At 49.0% G+C, this 18232-nt stretch overlaps 1 protein-coding gene across 1 annotated transcript; it reads right to left on the reverse strand.

The window, feature by feature from the left end:
* Positions 1-6751: 6751 nt before the first annotated feature.
* On the reverse strand, positions 6752-11402 carry LOC149372108 (uncharacterized). Its single transcript, XM_089581665.1, has 3 exons — positions 10671-11402; positions 7200-9548; positions 6752-6894 (listed from the first exon to the last, which is right to left on the reverse strand). Exons 1-3 carry the CDS (start codon positions 10975-10977, stop codon positions 6752-6754), a joined length of 2799 nt encoding a protein of 932 aa, XP_089437791.1. The 5' UTR covers positions 10978-11402.
* Between the last annotated feature and the right edge of the window lie 6830 nt (positions 11403-18232).

An 18232-nucleotide genomic window follows, 5' to 3' on the forward strand; every position in this document is an offset into this window, starting at 1 on the left:
GCCAGCACCCTCGAAGACCCCACCTTCGAGTCGATCTACAACGCCATCCTGTTGCCGCAGCTGGTCACCCAGGAGGCGAGTGGCGAGTCCGGTGATGTGCCGTCCAGGCCGCCGCGCAGTACATCGTCGTCTCGGGCCGTCTCGTTCGACAACTCGCCGACGGTGATGCCCCTCGAGCCGCCACCTGATCCGTTCGCCCAGTGCGACGCCCCGAAGGCGAGGAACGACGCCGAACCGGCGTCCCCTCCTCCGATCATCCGACCACGGCGCCGGTCCAGCGTGTGTCTTTCATCGTCTGGCTCTCTGCTCCAGGAAATGGCAGAGGCCGCAGAATTGCGCACGGTTCTCGGTTCCCGGCACGCTTTACGCCGGAGGTCTTCGGTCCTGCTGGATCCAGAAAGGGCCTACAATTCAAATGGCACTGCGGAAAGCCCCGAGTTGGAAGCTGTTGACTTATCGTGGTAGCTCCTTTCGCGATTTTTCGGTTCTATTTTTATTGCGCTTGATGAGAATAAATGCTCTAAAGAAGTCGACTAATGCAGGATGGAAAATACTGTGTCCATGTCACACCTTGATGTTCCTTCCAGACTGCACTTGCGTCTGTAAGTACGAGACAGCGTCATGAATGTTTGCAGTGTGTATACCTGCGCACTAAAACCTCAGTCATGGTGACAGAATACAATGGCTTTGAGTCACCACTTTATTACCAGATTGCAACAGCTTACTCTGCTTGTGGAGATTGGTTAACCACTTTGGCTGCACATTTCGTCACAAAGAAAGTTAAAGAAATCATCTCTTACCCTCAACGAAATGGCGTTCTATAATCACAAGCTCTATTAAAGTCAATCCCCGTAGTCTCCACGTCATTTCTGATTTGAAAACAGCCGCACATTAATGCCGTGCTATGCGCGGGGACCCGGAAAGACCACAGTCGGCAGCATTACCAGCCACATCTCTGCTTCAGTGGTAAGCCCCGATGCCCGCCCGGCAACTGGCGGCGGGGAGCCCTCCACACTGAAACCGAACTGCGGCTGGGCGAGGCCTCCGCCCTGCGCATATGGGTCGCGCTCTGTGGCGCTCCGGCAGGTTGACTCTCCGAGGGACGAGAGCCCTAATCCGCCCACGCTCTGCGACGCTACAACTGTGCAGCGCTCTGGAAGCTACGGCTGGATTCATCTAATCACTGGCTCCGTTCGTCGGGTCATTCCACGCGGAGGGAAGTTCGCGATTTGCCCGCGTTCGAGCGCTGGCTAACCGCATGGATGCTACGGTGACGATCAATAGCGAAGCATTCCGTTGGACGAACATCGTTGGTGATTGCACCCCACCCTCGACAAGCCGAACGCCAGCTGCACGATTTTAACGAGGGGGAATCGTCGCTCAGAACCACGCTTCGATGGCCACCATCCATTTACTTGACGCGTCGCCATGAAAAAGTTCTCGAGGACAGTTGATGTGTTAATACCGTAGTCCCAATTTTAGCCGAATTTTATCGCCATATCTGTCCCCGGGTGGGAGATGCGTTAACGGTATACCCAGACGTGTTTATAAAGACCGGCGTGGGTGGTGTAATCAGGAGTATAACACCGGGAATCAGTTCTCGCGTAGCGTTATGACCTTGGAATAAGCGGAACACACCGTACAAACGATTCCAGTGCTCACGACTCGGTCAAAGTTGTGGCAGTGCACGCAATACAACGTGGCTCTAGCTGGTGATCTGGGGCCACATTGTCGTACTGCTTATCTTTGACCCGGTAATTCAGAGCATTTAGAAACAATCTGTAAGACAGAAGTGTGCTTGCGACGAACCGTTCGAAGAACTGGAGTGGATGCCCAACTGTAACAAAAACAAAAGGCATCATATTGGGCACCACGTGTCAATGCCAGCATGATATTCATTAATCTGTGTACAGGAACAACACTCGAAGTTAACCTGCGGTTTGGTTGGGTATCATAGCAACATCCATGAGGGTATCTCAAAGTCAGTCTCAAAGTTAAAGAAGAGAGGATGGGAAGAGACCGCATTCTTGTTATGACTTCCTTGGCACTCCCGTTCGTAATTTCGGGCAAGAAAGTCGTCGCTGTTGTTTTCTTTACCGCTTTCGTTCCTGTCTACTATTTCTTTTTCATTTTTTTTCCAACATACAAACCGAGTGTACATTATGCCATGGCCAGTGCAATGATACGCTAAGTCAAACATTGGCACACCGACGTTGCTGGTGTTAGTCTCGCCCAGCGCATAGTTGCAAATACCTCGTTAAGACCCTACTACACTTTGCTGCTTTCTTCTAAGGTATTGGACTATCAAAGCATTCCCTCCGAGGTGTTTATCAGTTCCAGCTCGCACAGCCATCTCCTTAAACCCTGTTAGTGCTGTGGGTAGAGATATTTCCCTGGTCTTTCTGTTGCCTCGTGTTGATCCGGCGGAGCCGGGCGACTTTTGTTTTAGCTACAGTAGCATCTGGCACATCGAGTGATGTCCTTTGTAGACACGTGGCGACGCCAAGCTGAGCGCCAGTTGTAATCACACCCCCTTTAAACGCCTCATCGCACTGTTTGTGAACGCAGCACACACCGACACTTTTCCATTCTATTCCACTACTCCACCGCAGTGATCTGCACAGCAGTGGGTAATATTAATCTGGCGCTCTTGTCGTTATTTCCCTCTTTCCTCGTATTTGTTGACACCAGCTGAAAGAGGTGGCGTCTCGCACAACTCACTTTTGTCGCCTGAGCACGGACCTTCTGACACATACCCCGATAGGGTCGTTTTACTCCGGGCGTGTTTATCGGAACATACCGTTTTAATGCGTCTGCATTGAAAGCCCCACGGAGTCAAACTGCGTCTTCAATCATACGTAAAATTCACCACTTGCTGGAGAAAAGGGGCCAGACCGGAAGTAACGTCACTTCCAGGAAAAGTTAACAGCTTCTAATGCTATCGCGTTAGAGCAACTGCGTAAATGCGCAACTTTTGAGTAACTGCGTTAGAAAACGCAGTTACTAAAAAAAACTGACCCCTGTGGCACTTTCTCGTTCCTTCATTCAATAACAAGGCTAAGTTATCTGACAGCCGCCTGGCATAGGGTTTGAATAGAGCCGGCCTGCATCTTTATTGGATTAACTGCGATAAGCGGACTTCTCTAAAGTAGCTCCCGCAGTAAACAGGAGGCTCTTTTTCAGCGTCTTTCAATGTCAAGGTTTCGGCCGTGTCATCTTTCAAACCATGTCTCCCAAATCCAGCATAGTGGAACGAAGCCAAAAGGCAGAACAAGTGAGAAGGTGCAGACAGAACACGCTCGCTTCTTTCCACCATGCGGACCTACTGACTCAGGCAATGCGCCGTGCTATCCCACACCTAATCCAGTGCAAGCGTGCCTGAATGGAAGAGATGCCTGAGTCGTTTATGTGTTCATTTATTCAATATGGTTGTTCTGTTCACCGAATTTAGGCACGTATAAAACTCGAGCCCGCAACAGCCCAGCGGTCGATTGAGATCCAAGCAGCACAGGCCGCCGACCGTAGTGGCGCACAGAGGGCGCTCGTCTTCGAAGGCAGCTGCCGAGACGGACAGGGACGGCAGCGTGTGGCAGTCTCTATGCCAGCCGCCTCAGCAGCTGCGATGATGAGAAAAGTGGAAAAGCTTTGAAAACCTGAGGAAAAACATTGCCGAAGTCTTCAGCGCGTATATATGCCTCAGAGACAACAGGTTCACTCTGCAGCTGTACGATAACGCTGGCGACTGGCAAGAACCGAGATTTTTAAAGCGTTAGCTCTAGTGCTCGCATTACTCAAGGTCGCGTTAGTATGAAACACGAGGTCGTTCAAGTGGGACCAGTGGGTGGTACCAGTGGCACACAGACTGTGGTCCACCTAACTGCGTAGAATGTTCGGAGTGGTATCAAACGATTCAGCGCGTTACGGAGCATAAGATTACTAGTCGAATCAAAGCGCAGCCAATCATAGGAATTAGAAGCTACGATCTTTGGTTCCCCAAACCGTGACTTCTTGAAACTACCAACGTCCATTACGGCCAAACTAATTGACATAAGACATTAAAAGTGGTGTGTCTTCTTGCGCTGTATACGTTGGCATCAATAAAGCAGATGTCCGGATATAACGAAATATTTGTACCGGATATAGCGAATATGACTAATTACGCAATATTCGTTCCATATTGCTAACGCTCGATACTCATACGCTGCCTCAGCGTTTTTTCTCGTTCACCGGGTCCGTAGCACGATTCGCCTAAGAGCACAGCAACTTAACGCTGCTTAACCCGCTTTCAGTGCTGTACTCTCATGGCTGCACTCACAAAGGTCCATCAGCTGAACGCTTCGAGTTCCTACTGCATACTGCATTGGTATGACTCCTCCACATGGGGTCATCTTTAGCGCGAACTGAAATACTTTGAGCGACTTAATAATGCGAGGAACTAATTTTAGCGTTTTTCGCGAGTCTCATACAGCTTGGGAAAATTGGCCCCGCGAGTAATTTTGGGAAAATGTCAATATAAATTCCCAAAAAAATTCTCCAAAAATAACATTGTTCTTTTCTTTAAAATGGATTTGAGAGAAATTACGACGCCGAAGGAAATTTACACTAAAAGTAATTTATTTTACAATAAATGGAATAGCGTATCCCTTCTTCATAGCACTTCGGACCCTTCCAGTTCACTATACACTTAAACATGCCGCGAAAGGTCTTCACCAAGTTTGCCCTTAAATCTTACTTGTATAAGCGCGGCATAGCAGCGTGAAAGTGCCTTTCGTAGAAGAGAAAAGCACTAAGAGGCCTGCAACAATTCTCCGTGAAATTTCGCGTCTGCTTATTATTAGTAAACTGCGACCTTAGCCGCGTCCGCGCAGTTTTGTGCTCGCGAAAAAAAGTCGTTTACTGATTTAGTTTACGAGGTTTAACGCCCCAAAGAGACTCAGAGCCTATGGGGGACGCCGTAGTGGATGACTTTGGATAATTTCGAGCACTTGGGTTCTTTTAAAGTGCACTAACATTGCACAGCACACGGGCGCCTTGCATTTTGCCGCCATCGAAACGCAGCCACCGTGGCCGGGATAGAACACCGGTCCCCCAGCTCAGCAGCCGAGAGCGCTAACCACTGAACCAGCGAAGCGGGCAAGTCGTTTACATGATTAACGGTTTATAGGGATTTAACGTCCCAAAGTGACTCAGGCTATGAGGGACGCCGTAGTGAAGGGTTCTGAATGATTTCGACCACCAGGGGTTCTTTACGGTGCACTGACATCGCACAGTACACGGGCCTCTAGAATTTCACCTCCATCGAAATTCGACATCAGCGGCCGGGATCGAACCCGTGTATTTCGGGTCAGCATCCGAGCGCCATAACCACTGAGACAATATGTGCATAGCATACTTATGTGAAGTTTCAGCAAAAAGATTCCGAATGCATGTACGTCCACACTGAATCAGTTACCTTTCGTTTATTTTTTTCATTCTCGTCCAAACAAGGAACAGTGAGCAAACCACTCTTAATCACCTCAGAAACGGTGAGCTGAACGCGTGCAGGGTTTAGCGTCCGACCGAGCATCCGAGTATCATTCGCGCATACACCACATGATCTCAATATCTCAGCTGTGACTTGTAGACGCAGTGAGATGCGACGCGCTCTTCTGTCTTCGTCACGCGTATCGTTAATTTGTTGTGTCGACCCAGCGCCGAGGAATCTTGACAAACAGGCGGATTTCTTTTCCTGGTTCCGCGGTAGCAGATTCTAATAGCGGCACTGATGTGCACATCTGTGAAGTATGAGTGATTCAGTGTTTCAATTATTGCCTCATTGCAGTTCACCAAGATATGGATGTCCGCAATCGCTACTCACTCTGAACACGAATACGCCTATATGGGAGTAAGCTGCCCTCTTGTGCACACCCTTTAATAAGGGGTGCATTAGAGGTCACCTCACGCCCATGTTTACTCATTTCTGCTTAGACAGTAGGTACGCAGTGCCATGATCATCAGTCTTCTAACCGGCAGGAGCTAGTGAATATTTTGTGGGGTCAGTCAAGAAAAGCAGAACGTCAAAGTTAAGTCACCAATCGGGAGTTTTGGCTTTCAAAGCTTCGAATGAAAAACACGATAGCAGAAATAAAATATTCGTGTAGCCAGCATACAACAGGAATTTTCAGCACAGAACCGCTTCTCGAGATTCCTTAAGGAGATTACTTAAGGAGGTCTCTTAAGGAACTAATGGATAAGTCACAGAACTAACCGATGCCAGTTCACTTCAGGCTATTTTTTACATTCATTTTAACGACATGAAAGCACAAATTTAGAGCGAAAGTAAACAATTGCAAGATAAAGCGTTCAAATAGCATAAATAAATCTTTTTTTATTCTTAAGCAAACTATGGCGAGAATTTTGATGTGCGACGCACGGGGCTGGCATACTAAGCTATAGGACACCTGAGAAAATGAGCACTAAAGACAACGTTAGACTACAGTGCAGCGAGCCCAAATTGACGGCTACTTTGTGAAATCGAAGCAAATTGAAACTTCTGCTATTAGTTAAGGATAGTTCGCGTCATTACGTTGGCGTCAAGGACTAGAGGCTTGCACTTACAACTGGTAAAAATTCTTCTAATCAACTTAGCTCCCTTAACGGGCGCTCTGGCATTCGGCCTTGATACATACCCAGAACTCTGACATAGCAGCACAACGCCTTAGCAACGGTACACTGTTCTCAATCCTTACCTATTTTACGTAACCCCGTGTTCTCATCCTCGGTCCGTACGGCTACGTGAGGCAGCCGACGAGACCGACCAGTCCAAGTTCGCGCCGTCCGGAAGCAGGGAGGTCTCGGATGCCGACTCCTCGAACGAGAAAAACGAGGATCGCTCGTCCTCATCGCTGCCGGCATCTGCACGCGCACATCCATCCTCTCACAGTGGAGAAATACTGCGCAATGTCTCAGTACGACTTGATCTTGCCAAAGCAACACATATGTGAAGTTTGACGGTCTTTCAATCAAAGCCTTCTCTAAACTTTGCCGTAACTTGTACGAAGCATTTCACCATCCTAAAGTGTTACAGCGCAGAATGAAACGCAACCGTAGTAGCTTTCCATAAAATTTATAGAATTTCCCCTGAGTGTGCAATTCAATTGTCTCCATAACTTTAAATGGTTTTCTCTGTCCCAAGAACGACAAAAAAGCGACCTACTCACCGTCCAGGATATCGCTGACCACCACTTCACCTTGCGGCAAGGCGCCGGAGTTGGACGGGTGGGCGGCACTGCGCCCGTTATCATAGTTGAGTGGCAGCCCGCCGCTCATAGAAGGCATAGGTTTCTTCGGTTCGTCACCGTCCTTTCTTGCGTCCTCCCCAAAGACAGCAGCAACGTCCGTGGTGTGTGTTTTACCAAGCACACGGGCTTGGTAAAAGCGACTTTCATTCGGCTGCGGCTCTGTGAATCCCGAAGCCAAGCTCGCGGATCCCGATGTCTTCGCAACTACTGCCACCGCTCCGTTGTCCGTCGAGCCATCGGGTCCGGATAGAATAGCCGAGTGCTCAGAGGTTGTGCTGCTTGGCCTCTCCCGGACCCCAAAGAGGCCCGCCAAACCTCGAGATCCGATCGTCGGAATGCTCAGCGAAAGCCCCGGTGAGGACCCAGGCTGCAAGATGGAATTATATAGAGATTCGAAGCAGGGACCCTCGATTATCTTGGCCGAGTGGCTGCTGCTTCGCACGTTCTCGAGGCTTCCGGCCCTGACGTGCGGCAGAGCGCTCGCGCTGGATTCCAGCAAAGCACTGCAGCCTGTCGAGCTCGGCGCGGCGGTGCCCACGCGGCTAGCCAGTGTCGAGGTGTCGGACATCAGCAGGCCCTCCGCAGAAGGCAGCCCGATGGTCTTGGAGAAAGACTCTGGAGTGCCGACGGCCGCCGAAAGAAGCTTAACGGGCGCCAAGAGGTCGCTCTCGGGAGCGCTCCACTGAGGCCAGGTGGGCGTCAACTGCCTCTCGCTTCCCAGCTCGGAAGTCAGGCTGGGAATGAAATGGTCCGTGCTGCCCTCGATTCCGCCTATCTTGACCGGGCTCTTGTCCAGCTCGATTTTGTCAGCGCTGAACACGTTACCGGTCACAGGCTCCGAGATCTTGGACCCCAAAGCCTCCAAAACGACCTTCGGGTCTTGCATCTCGATTTCACAGACAGCCTCGGTAATCGTTTCCACGTTAGGCTGCTCACCGCTGGGATCCGAGGTACCCTGATGTGTGGCAGCAGGTGCATCTGGTGACCTCACCGCGGGCAGAGACCCTGAGCAGCCCCCTGGCGACGACTGCGGCGACGCTCGACCAGACGGCGGTGAGAGCATCTGCTGATCCAGACCGGTGTCGCTCGCCCGGGCCGACGCCTGCGTGGCGTCGCAAGCCGACAAGTCGCGATACGCTGATGTAATCGCCGTTTCCTCTGGCAACGCTACTGTACGGACCACGCCAGCGGCTAGGCACAGCTCTGGAGAAGGGCAGGTGTGGGTGACGTCCTTGTCGGAGGCGTGTGCCAATTCGATCTGCTGGGCGATGTACTGCGTCTCGTCCAATGGTGGCACCGTGCCTATCGAGGCCGAAAGCGGACGCGGAGACGTGAGCGACCGCTCGCGAAGGTAGTGCTTGTTGCCCATCAAGATGACCTGGATGATGTCGTCACCCCATCGTTGTTCGCTGGCTGCGAAGTGACCCACACGCTGACGTTCATCCGTGTTCGGCCGTTTTGGGGGCCGTGAGCTTCTATCTTCGCTGATGTCCTGTCGATTTGCGTCATCCAACTGACGCAGGCGCCGAGATGAATACGCAGATCCGTTCTCAGCCGAGGTTTCTCGGGATGCTGACAGCAACGGGTGCCCCTTCCATTGCTGCTCGCCTTCCTGATGCTGTGGAAGTAGCCCTAGCTGGCTGTAATGAATATCTTTAAGTGCACTTAAATCAGGCTTCGACATGTCGGGAAGATTTGCAGCTGCCATTCTCGATTTTCCATCTCCTGTCTCTTGAAGTGGAGCTGCCAGGTCTGCCAAGTTGTCCAGGCCTGTCAAGTCTGTCATCCGATGCACAACGCTGACGCACGACTGTGACGACAAGAAGGACAGCGTGGCCGACGCTGAAGGCACCAGTGGTCCTTCGTCCGATGGACAGAACGGGCGGTTCACAAGTGTCTCCTCTGAAACTGCTTCCTCTGAAGGCGGCAGCGACAGCTCAGTGTTACGCCTTACCAATTCGTGGAGGCCGCACCACTCAACGAGACTTCGTCCTGCACCCACATGTTTGGCTTGAGCACCGACTTGTTCCATTATTTGCCTACTAACTTGTTCCCCGCCTACGCCCTGCTCAGTGGCCACTGGAAGTGTCCCTCTTTTTCCTTTGTTTTCGTCTTCGCTCTCAACCTCTCTGATTCCGTTTTTGTCTGCAGCGCCCCGGCAATATTCCACGAATGCGTCGTAACCGCTTTCTTTATCTTCATTTTTGCTTCTTCCCGTAGATTCTTCGGCCGCAGTGTCACCCTTGGTCACAGATACTTCTTTATCGCCTGGAAAGGAAGTGCATTAGTAAAAAAAAAAAATTAATCACAAATACACAGGCTCTCGGAAAGCTCTGAAGTCTCCACAGTGTTCGAGTTGTCAGATTACATTTGCAAACCTAGGAACGGGGAAGTATATATAACCCTACAGTCTTTCCATAACCCACTGGGATTGCGCTGGTAATTATCGGAAACATCTAGATATGATCGATGTTATGAGAGCAGGTTGTGAGAGTGGCGATGCGGACTAGCTGGTGCATGACGACGTGCAAATACAGTCCAATAAGGACTGTAGGGGAAAACAAGCAGTGTTCTCAAGCCAACATAGTTCTACAGATTGAGTACATGTTTCTCCTGCGTGCATGAGTAGAAAGTTCCCTTAAGTATCTACAGCCTTCAAATATGGTTTATCTCTTCACAACAAGTATTCTGTCATATTCGCATGCAGCGTTAGCATGAACAATGCCGGTCCTTACTGCCAAAACCACTGGTCGAACAAAGCTGTTTGTATGACTTCGTACCAAACATTCGGTCCTGACTCACTAGGCACTCAAACATGATAGCGAATTTTTATGACGCAAGGGCATCTGCAGCCAAAGAGTGCCATGGCACAAGGATTTTTCGTTTGTTCAAGGTGGGGTCAAAGGCCCATTTCCCAAGCATTTCACCCTGATTAAGCCGAGCACCAGTCCAGGGGAAGCTTGTACCCAATGTATCACCGGTGGGTACCCGGTGACACTGGGGAACGAACCCCGCACCTCCCGCATGCGAGGCGGATGCTCAACCATAGGCCATCTCTACGGTGCTCCCCTGAAATATCGTTTTTATGGCAGTGGCGATTGGTTAGCGCCCTAGACGATCATAATGCTAGGTGAATCTTTTGGGCCCGAGTGTTCTGCGACAGCCAGCCCAGCACAAGCCGTTTCTGCGTGCGAAGGCACAGAACTTTAGTGGATTAGCCATCTGATTTACATATGTGCCTTGCTCAGCATTTCCGCTAGGGCACTATATAAATATAATACTCATACAGGATAACAAAACAGTTTGCTCTTTAGCCTCAGTACTGCACGCGACAACAAAAAATTGAATCAACCTGTCTGAGTAGTTTTTAGGCGACAGTGAACGGCTTACCTTCAGTAATCTTGACCTTTCCTGGGTCGGAGTAAGAATGCTCAATTTCGGCAAGCACGTCAGAGAAGGGCTTTTCATGAAAGTTAACCCTCTTCTTTTGTTTACTTCCTTTAGTTTTCTTATCTTTCCGAGCAGGAACTGCTACCGTAGTATCGTCCCGAGGTACCATCATACGACAAGCATCGACAGACTGTTTGAAAGTAGCTCGGAGACCTCCCAAGGACGTCTCGCTCGTTTCAATGTCCATACTTCCAAGGATTGCCTTCGGAGACGTCAGGTTCCAATTGTTTTCGATCCTAGAGAACATGAACGTTTGCTCCAAGCCAACGTCGACTGCAGCTTGAGTGATCTGCAGTTCTTGACTCAGCGAAATTGCCTTTCTTGGGCCATTATTTATTGGGCTGTTGGGCGGGACGTATCCTTCCAGTCTGCTTTCGTCTGATGGAGTTTCAACCGATCCACTAAAACTGTCTCCCGAAGCATACACTTTACAAGGCTCTTTGTCTACATTCGTGACGAAGCTATCAGAGCTTCGTCCAAGCCTGGCTTGTTGCAAAGCAGCCGCTTGTTTCTGATCCTGCTTTCCAACGTCTCCGACAGTGTGCAAACTAAAACTCTTTGCGAGTTGAGGTCGAGATTCTTCGGCAGCTGTCGTCGGAAAAGTCAGCGAGCCAGGAGAAGCGCTATCCTTTATTTCGAGGCATAGTTTGCCCTCGTTATTCAAAGTCTTACTAGAAGATTTTCCATCCACCACAGCATTCGTTGTTCCTTGTACTGCCGAGCAAAGCGTGTCAGACTCCTCAATTGTCCTGGCGTAAAAACGCGGGGACAAAGGTGGCGTCAAGTTCCCGGTTACCCCCTGCGGTTTGAGAAGAAAAGGACTCGCTTTGACGGATCCTTTAGGAGGGAAATTTGTTCCCGCAAGCGAAGGACAAGTCCCGCTCTCAACAGCCGCCGTTGCGGAACCACTAGGTTGCGGTGGTGTCTTTTCTGGAATATTCTTGCGCAGTGCTTCTTCACGTGATGACACTGGAGCTCTGCTTTGTGCATGCTGCTGAATGAGTTCCTGAAGGACGTCTCTGAAAGCAGGGCCCCTAGCACTTGAGACATCTGATGTGACTGTAGGACCAAATTTTGGCGACGTTGGCATCGCGGACTTCATGCTGCCGCCATCCTTCGGGGTTGTCTCCACGTCTTTAACATTGTCCGTCGTCGAGTACACGAAGTCTGATTTTGCGAGCCGCTGTTGGTCGTTCTTTGCAGTTCCAGGAACGTGCAGCAGTGGACCCCTCCCAACGGCCTGGCTGGTTATGCTCGTAGGAAGGCTCGGTGGTTTCCCAGAAGAAATACCACTCCGTTCTTGCTCTTGTCGAGTCCAACATGTGTCCATATTCTTGGGTTTTTCCTCCTTGCCGTCTTTTTGTGAAATAACCTCACATGTTACGATCCTCTCTTCTGTCTGCTTAGCAGTCGGAATAGTTTCGCTAGTAGAGTTCTGCCTTGACTCGATTTCCTGGACTAGCTTTTGAACCGGAATGGTAGCCTTGTGCTCCATTACCTGGACTAATTTCAGGGCTGGGACAACAGCGGGTTGCTCTGGATCTGCATACAAGCAAATGTCCCCTGTTCAAGACACTAGAAACTCGTGCGCAACGGACGCTGCGTACGATAACACAAAATGAGATCGAAATATTTTTGAATACAAATGTAAATGCCTCATATGATATGCTCATTCAGCAAAATCAAAAGTGGACGAACACGAAAAGAAGAAAACTAAATATACTCTGATGAAAAAGACTTTTAAACCTCACGTGAGGTACTTAAATTATATATCGTTTCTGATAATCTTACCTGCATTGAGAATTATCAATTTTATAAATCGGGTTTGCTGATGCTGCTCTAGCGCCTAAACATAAAACGTTGGTCAGTGAAATACATCAGCTATAAGCTGCGCAAGCACAGCACATACGTATTTGCATGGAAAACACTTCTCTCGCAGTTCGCTATTCTTGAGCTATTGTCATTGTGTAGCGTGAATCTTTCGGTAACTGTATTATCGCTTTGTCTACTACTGAGCATTCTGACAAGCACAGCATGGGCATTTCCACCTTGTACCCTAAATATCTCAATTCTGCGTAATATTTTCATAGTTTCTCGGCGCCGTGTTCATTAACTTAAAACGTACAGCGAATGTAGCTTCCAAAAGTAGCATATGCTTTCTTATATTCGCTTGCAGCAAAATTTCGGACCATGTTGCTCATGCACCGCAGCGTTCCTTGTTTCCTTAACTTTTTTTATGCAACATTTTGCATTTCCAGGCGTTGTGCAAAATATCAGTCAAGCCGTATTGAACAGCAGGCAGTCTCACCGATACTAGGCTCATCGGACACCTGCTGCGACCTGTCGATATGATCGGGAGCAGTCTTATCCAGCTGAACTGCGCTATCGGTGGTGAGAGCAGCGTCAGTAGACATAGCACGGTCCTGCATGGAGGGCCTCGTCCGGTATCGTATCTCCCTCATGAACGAGTCTTCAGTGGTAGACTCCCCTTTGGCCGACCCCTGTAACTTGCTCGCAGGCGAACCGGAGTGGTTCCCGAAAAACCTGCGCCGCAGAAAAGCAAAGCAGACAGTTTGGACGTCTCAGATTAAGAGCTTTGTTGCTTGACACGAACCTCATGAGAAGATACGGCAATGTGATACATGAACTTTCTCCAGCTGTATCGCTAAAGCGAGGTTGATCGAGCGATCCTATTTCTATTCTGTTTCATTCTGGTCTTTTCGTCTTTCATCAGCAAATTATTGTTGTTATCTTCTAGTCAATACAACAGGCGATAAGGAAATGATACAATAGAACCGGAAAATATGTTACTTGTTCAAATCGGTTTGTTCCTTTAAACTCTGGTTCTGAAATAACGCGAAGTGGGGGATTCTGATAAGATATCTATACAATGGAAGATTCACAGAAAAAAAATCTGCGCGTGATCAGAAGCGCTCGGTTTCTCTGTTTTATAATTGTGGAAACCAGCACATGTTCCAAACTTGATCGGAATTACAACGAGGTTTTTTTAAGCGGATGCATTCGCTGCCCCTATTTCTCACCAAAAAAAAAAAGCAAACAATCCTATACTCTTGTGCTAGCGGGTCTTCTCGTATAAAACTCAACCTCATGGGTATTGACTTGAAATAGAGAAAAATCTTTTGTAGACTCTGTATTTCTGCAAGCGAAACAGCCCTGTGTACGGCAATGTGACCCTGCTAACAGGTACGAAGTCGTACGGCTGTCACAGCGACTTAAAAGGTGGGCCTGCTCTTGAATACGCTACACGCCTCAAGTATGCTTCCCTCATGTATAATGAGCCCATGTGTAATTAGGTTGTTGCAATTCCAACTTTAATTACAACCCATTTGAAGAAAAATGTACTAAAGCCACTTGTACTAAAGCTTTTTGAGCGCATCAAAGAAAGGCGCGTGCTACTTCTTATACGAGTATTTCCAGCTCGGATCGCGTAAACAGTAGACTTACTCTCATCCAGAACTGTGGAATGACAACATTATCGTGAAACTTCCACGATGTATGACACATCTATGTTCCCATTACGAATGGTTATAGCTATATTGCCAATGAAAGCAGTGAATACTGCGATGAAGTTTCAGGCTCGGTGTTCTAACAGCTTGCGATGCCTTTCGACAAAGGCTGCTGCCACCACTTTGCTTTTAAGCACACAGCAAAACACAGCCCCCCTCCCCCCCTGTTCTCTTCCCTTCGCAAGCGCTTTAACTATCGCGCAGCACGATTCATACAGAGTGTTGGGCCATAATTAGTACTGCTATTTCATAATTAGTACTGCTATTACATCAACTTCCAGTCAACCTGCGCTTCTTCCGATCAGAAAGCCCCTATTCCGTTGAACTGTTGAAGCAGCGCAGATCCTCCTCTCGAGGTGTTGCTGCGTCTGAACAGAAAAAGAAGACAGTACGCCTCTCACGTGATTCAGATACCCTTGACTGCAGGCATTTTTCAAGACCTCCGCCGTGCAATTGTAGTACGCGAAGGATACTGTTCGTAACAGATGTGTGGGCGTCTTGTGTTCGCTTCCGACCACTGCTATTTCCGACCCGCGCGATCCCGTTTCCGTGCGTAGGCGAACTGCGTGAATTCGGCACACTTCGATCGCCAGCCCTCGCAGTCACAACACTGCCGGTACTGCGGAATCCCGAACACCTGTCGACAGCAGCCTTAAGAGGCCCTTCGCGTAAGCAATGGTGTAGTGCTAATGCCAACCGCGGCGCAATCTTCAGAATGACTCATGTATTAGGCTACACTAAGCCGGGGATCCTTCCATTGGGTGTCATAGTACATAGGTTTCTCGTTGTTCCGAGCCATGCATTTGCACAGAACAGTAACAGCTCAACCGAAGAGTAGAGCTAGGAACATCGACAAGGAGACAACAGTTGCCGTTATGCTCACAGGCCTGAAAAACACTGACCGCACATATCCTGGTTGGAAGATGACGTCATCCTTTCTAGTGCGAAGGCAGTAAGGTGAGTTTGGAGCATATGTAACAAAACTTATCTTTCTTGTCTTGCGTCTGTGTTCTTTCGAGATTTGAAATGCTACTTAAGCACCCTAAAGACATATTCAAGCACCAATAAAAGCAATCTGGTGATTGTCGAATGATTCTGTCGTATTTCAACGCGCGCAGTTTCGTGTGTCTTTTAAATTTCTCAGCCCTCTCGGAAATTTGAGCCAGCAGCGCATAGCGGTCAGCTCCTTTCGCAATAATGTCTTAAAAAGCATGAACCTCAGAACCTCGAGATTCCGCGCTATGTTTTCTGTGTAACAATGTATTGCCAACATGCTCCAGCCTATTCGCTTCAGGTTTGAAGCTTTTCCACTGGACGGCGAAGCCTTGAGCCGATGCGGCCCGCTGCTGCACTCAGAATCGCCTCCGCCATGCACAATGCGGTTTGTAGCCAGAAACTTGAAACGCTCTGGCGCACATTTCCTTCTTCGTAGTGTAAGCTGATAGGTGCGAACAAGCTGCGGCCATCAAATGGAAATATTCGTCATTTCGTCCCTTTTTCTGCGCACATGAGCGCGGTAAACATTCACTGAATGCTTAGTCTTCTTTTCCTGCATTCTCGGAACAGCATGCAGCACTTGCAAGCAATCTGTCGCCAGGCGCTTTCTCTTGTCTTGCATGACGTCAACCAATTGCTGACAGCGGCGATGACAGTGAAGTCTCGTATGGACATCTAATTTCTCGCCATTCTCCACCGTATTAAGAACCACAATATATAGCTTGGAATGTGGCTTTAACCGCGAAAAATTATCCTCGATGGCATTGTCTTCAATGCCAATTGTGAGGCCCAAGAAAGACCGACGCAAATGAAAATTCGCGTCCAGCACAATGTTTTTCGTTAGGCGAGAGTACCGCCGGGGCCCTGTCCTCCAATTCTAGCAAGAGGTCTGTGAACCGTGCTTGTGGTCTTCGTGCTTAAATCGACATAAACCCTGGCGATCGTCCCCAGGCGATCACGTCGTCAAAGACATTGGTTTTAAACGTAATAGAGCGGCGTGTGTGATCAACGAGTACATCCGAACGATAACTAAAGTTTGTGAACCTCACCTGAGGAGAGAAGTGGTCATCTCTGCCGAATTAAATTAGCTTCAAACGAAACCTAAACGAGAACTATGCATACAGTGTCAGGCGCACTTTGGCAACGGCTGCCGCTGTGTGTCGTGGAGGTCGAAGGAGCCGCACCTCTCAACGTTGACCTTGACCTCGGCCTCGTCGAGCACCCTGCGCAGCAGCTGAGTCGGAGATTCGCGCCGGCCGGACTCCCTTCGGGCCTGCCGCAGCAGCCAAGGAACATCAGCTGCACACATTGCGTTCGCATCTATTTACTCTTGTTCCTTTACAGCTTGTTCCTCAAAAAAGTGGCGTCGGCGGCGCCGTCCGCATAGCCCTCCGGGTCCAAAAGTAGCGCCCTCCGAGGGTGCACCTCAGGGTTTCAACCGGTAAAAATGCATCTATCACCTACAAGCTCAGCATTTCCCACCTAGCAGCTCCCGAATACAATGCGGGTGCTCTAACTACTAAGCCATCGCGACTTCGGCATAATATTTAGCACACTCACTCTATATCCATTTCTTTCCCACCACACGCCAGTTATCACTTGGTCCTTCGCTTTACAAACTGGTAGGCTTCTGTGAATTTTTGTTCTCAGTAAAAAATCTATTAGAGTATATCGATGTTTCGCCAGCAGCAAAATACGCATTTATTGCTGAGAAAATTGATTTAAAAAATTATTCCGCCACTCGATTCAAATTTGTGACTACACCGAAAAGGGCTCCGTGATCAGTTTCTCGAACGGTGTTGCCTAGCCTCCGGGATCAGCGTTTTTTTTTTTCGACACATCGCAGCTAAGCGGGTGGTGACAGCTTAAAAGTTACCGTCTACATGAAAGTAGTGTATTTGCCTTTAGATTGCGGCACTCTTTCCATACGTGCCAATGTCCTGTCCTAGGTGGCACTTTAAAAGAAAAGGAGAAAATTGAAAGTTCAGATGCATGTCGGCCAAAATTTTAATGTGCATGAACAATCCTTTACTCTCGTTTTGAACTTTGGTTTAGTTGAGGTTTGATCTGAAAATTCAAGAACAAATAAGCCTGTGATTTAAATATGCGGGAGAACAACGATAGCCGGCACGTAACCCACAAAGTCATTTAAAAATCGTTTAGGAGATCTAGCACAGGCACGCGCTCAATTAGTTTGTCATAACCTTACACGCGATGCGAGTGCTATTAACCAGTGAGTAGTAGTTAGCACTGCTGGTACTGTCTTTCGTTGTCAGCACTGGTATCACCGCGCTCGAATTTCATCCAACGCGTATCCGCGAAGTACAAAGGCCAACAAAAATATCCCTACTACTGATATTAAAAAAATGCCGCCTTCCCATATAGTATACAGGTTACAGCGGACGTGACTCAACTGGACACCTCTTGCGAGGCCCGCCCCGAGGTCGGGCCCTTGTCGATGATATGCACAGACACCCCTTCGTGCACAGGAAGTATATGCCGCCCGCTGGCCGGCTTGGGCGCCGCAGCTTCCGTGCTACGCGCCGGTACTCGGTGAGAACCCAAGCCCGATGACTCCGACGACAGCGTTGACTCCTCCTTAATCGCCTTGACGCGGACATCTTGCGAGAACGACTTCTGCATTCGTCAGCGCGCATGACCGCGAATAACTCATTAGGCACTCATTGTTCCTGCTTGCGAACAGTCTGCTCGATAGCATGTATAACATGAACAACACAACATATCTTCTATTCAGTTCTAGATTATCCTAATCATCTGTTATATGCCAAGCAGCTGTGGCTCCGTGGTAGAGAACCCGCCTCGGCTACGGGAGGTTGCGGGTTCGACTCGCACGGCAGCCAGGTACCCACCGGTTTTCAAATGGGTACAAGATTTCCCCCGGCCAGGTGCATATCTCGATAGCAGAGGCATGACGTCACTTGGACCAATAAAAATGAAACAAAGAATATAAATGGAAGG

Source organism: Amblyomma mixtum, chromosome 1 (assembly GCF_055824585.1).
Source record: "Amblyomma mixtum isolate Tamu chromosome 1, ASM5582458v1, whole genome shotgun sequence".
NCBI classification, from domain to species: Eukaryota; Metazoa; Arthropoda; class Arachnida; order Ixodida; family Ixodidae; genus Amblyomma; species Amblyomma mixtum.

Excerpts from the sequence above, each read along its gene's own strand:
- LOC149372108 (XM_089581665.1), bottom strand. The coding sequence starts at position 10,977 with ATGTTCTCTAGGATCGAAAACAATTGGAACCTGACGTCTCCGAAGGCA. Across the intron at positions 9,549-10,670 it reads AAAGGTCAAGATTACTGAAG|GCGATAAAGAAGTATCTGTG; the intron begins GTAAGCCGTTCA and ends CTTCCTTTCCAG. Across the intron at positions 6,895-7,199 it reads GGTCAGCGATATCCTGGACG|ATGCCGGCAGCGATGAGGAC; the intron begins GTGAGTAGGTCG and ends GTGCGCGTGCAG.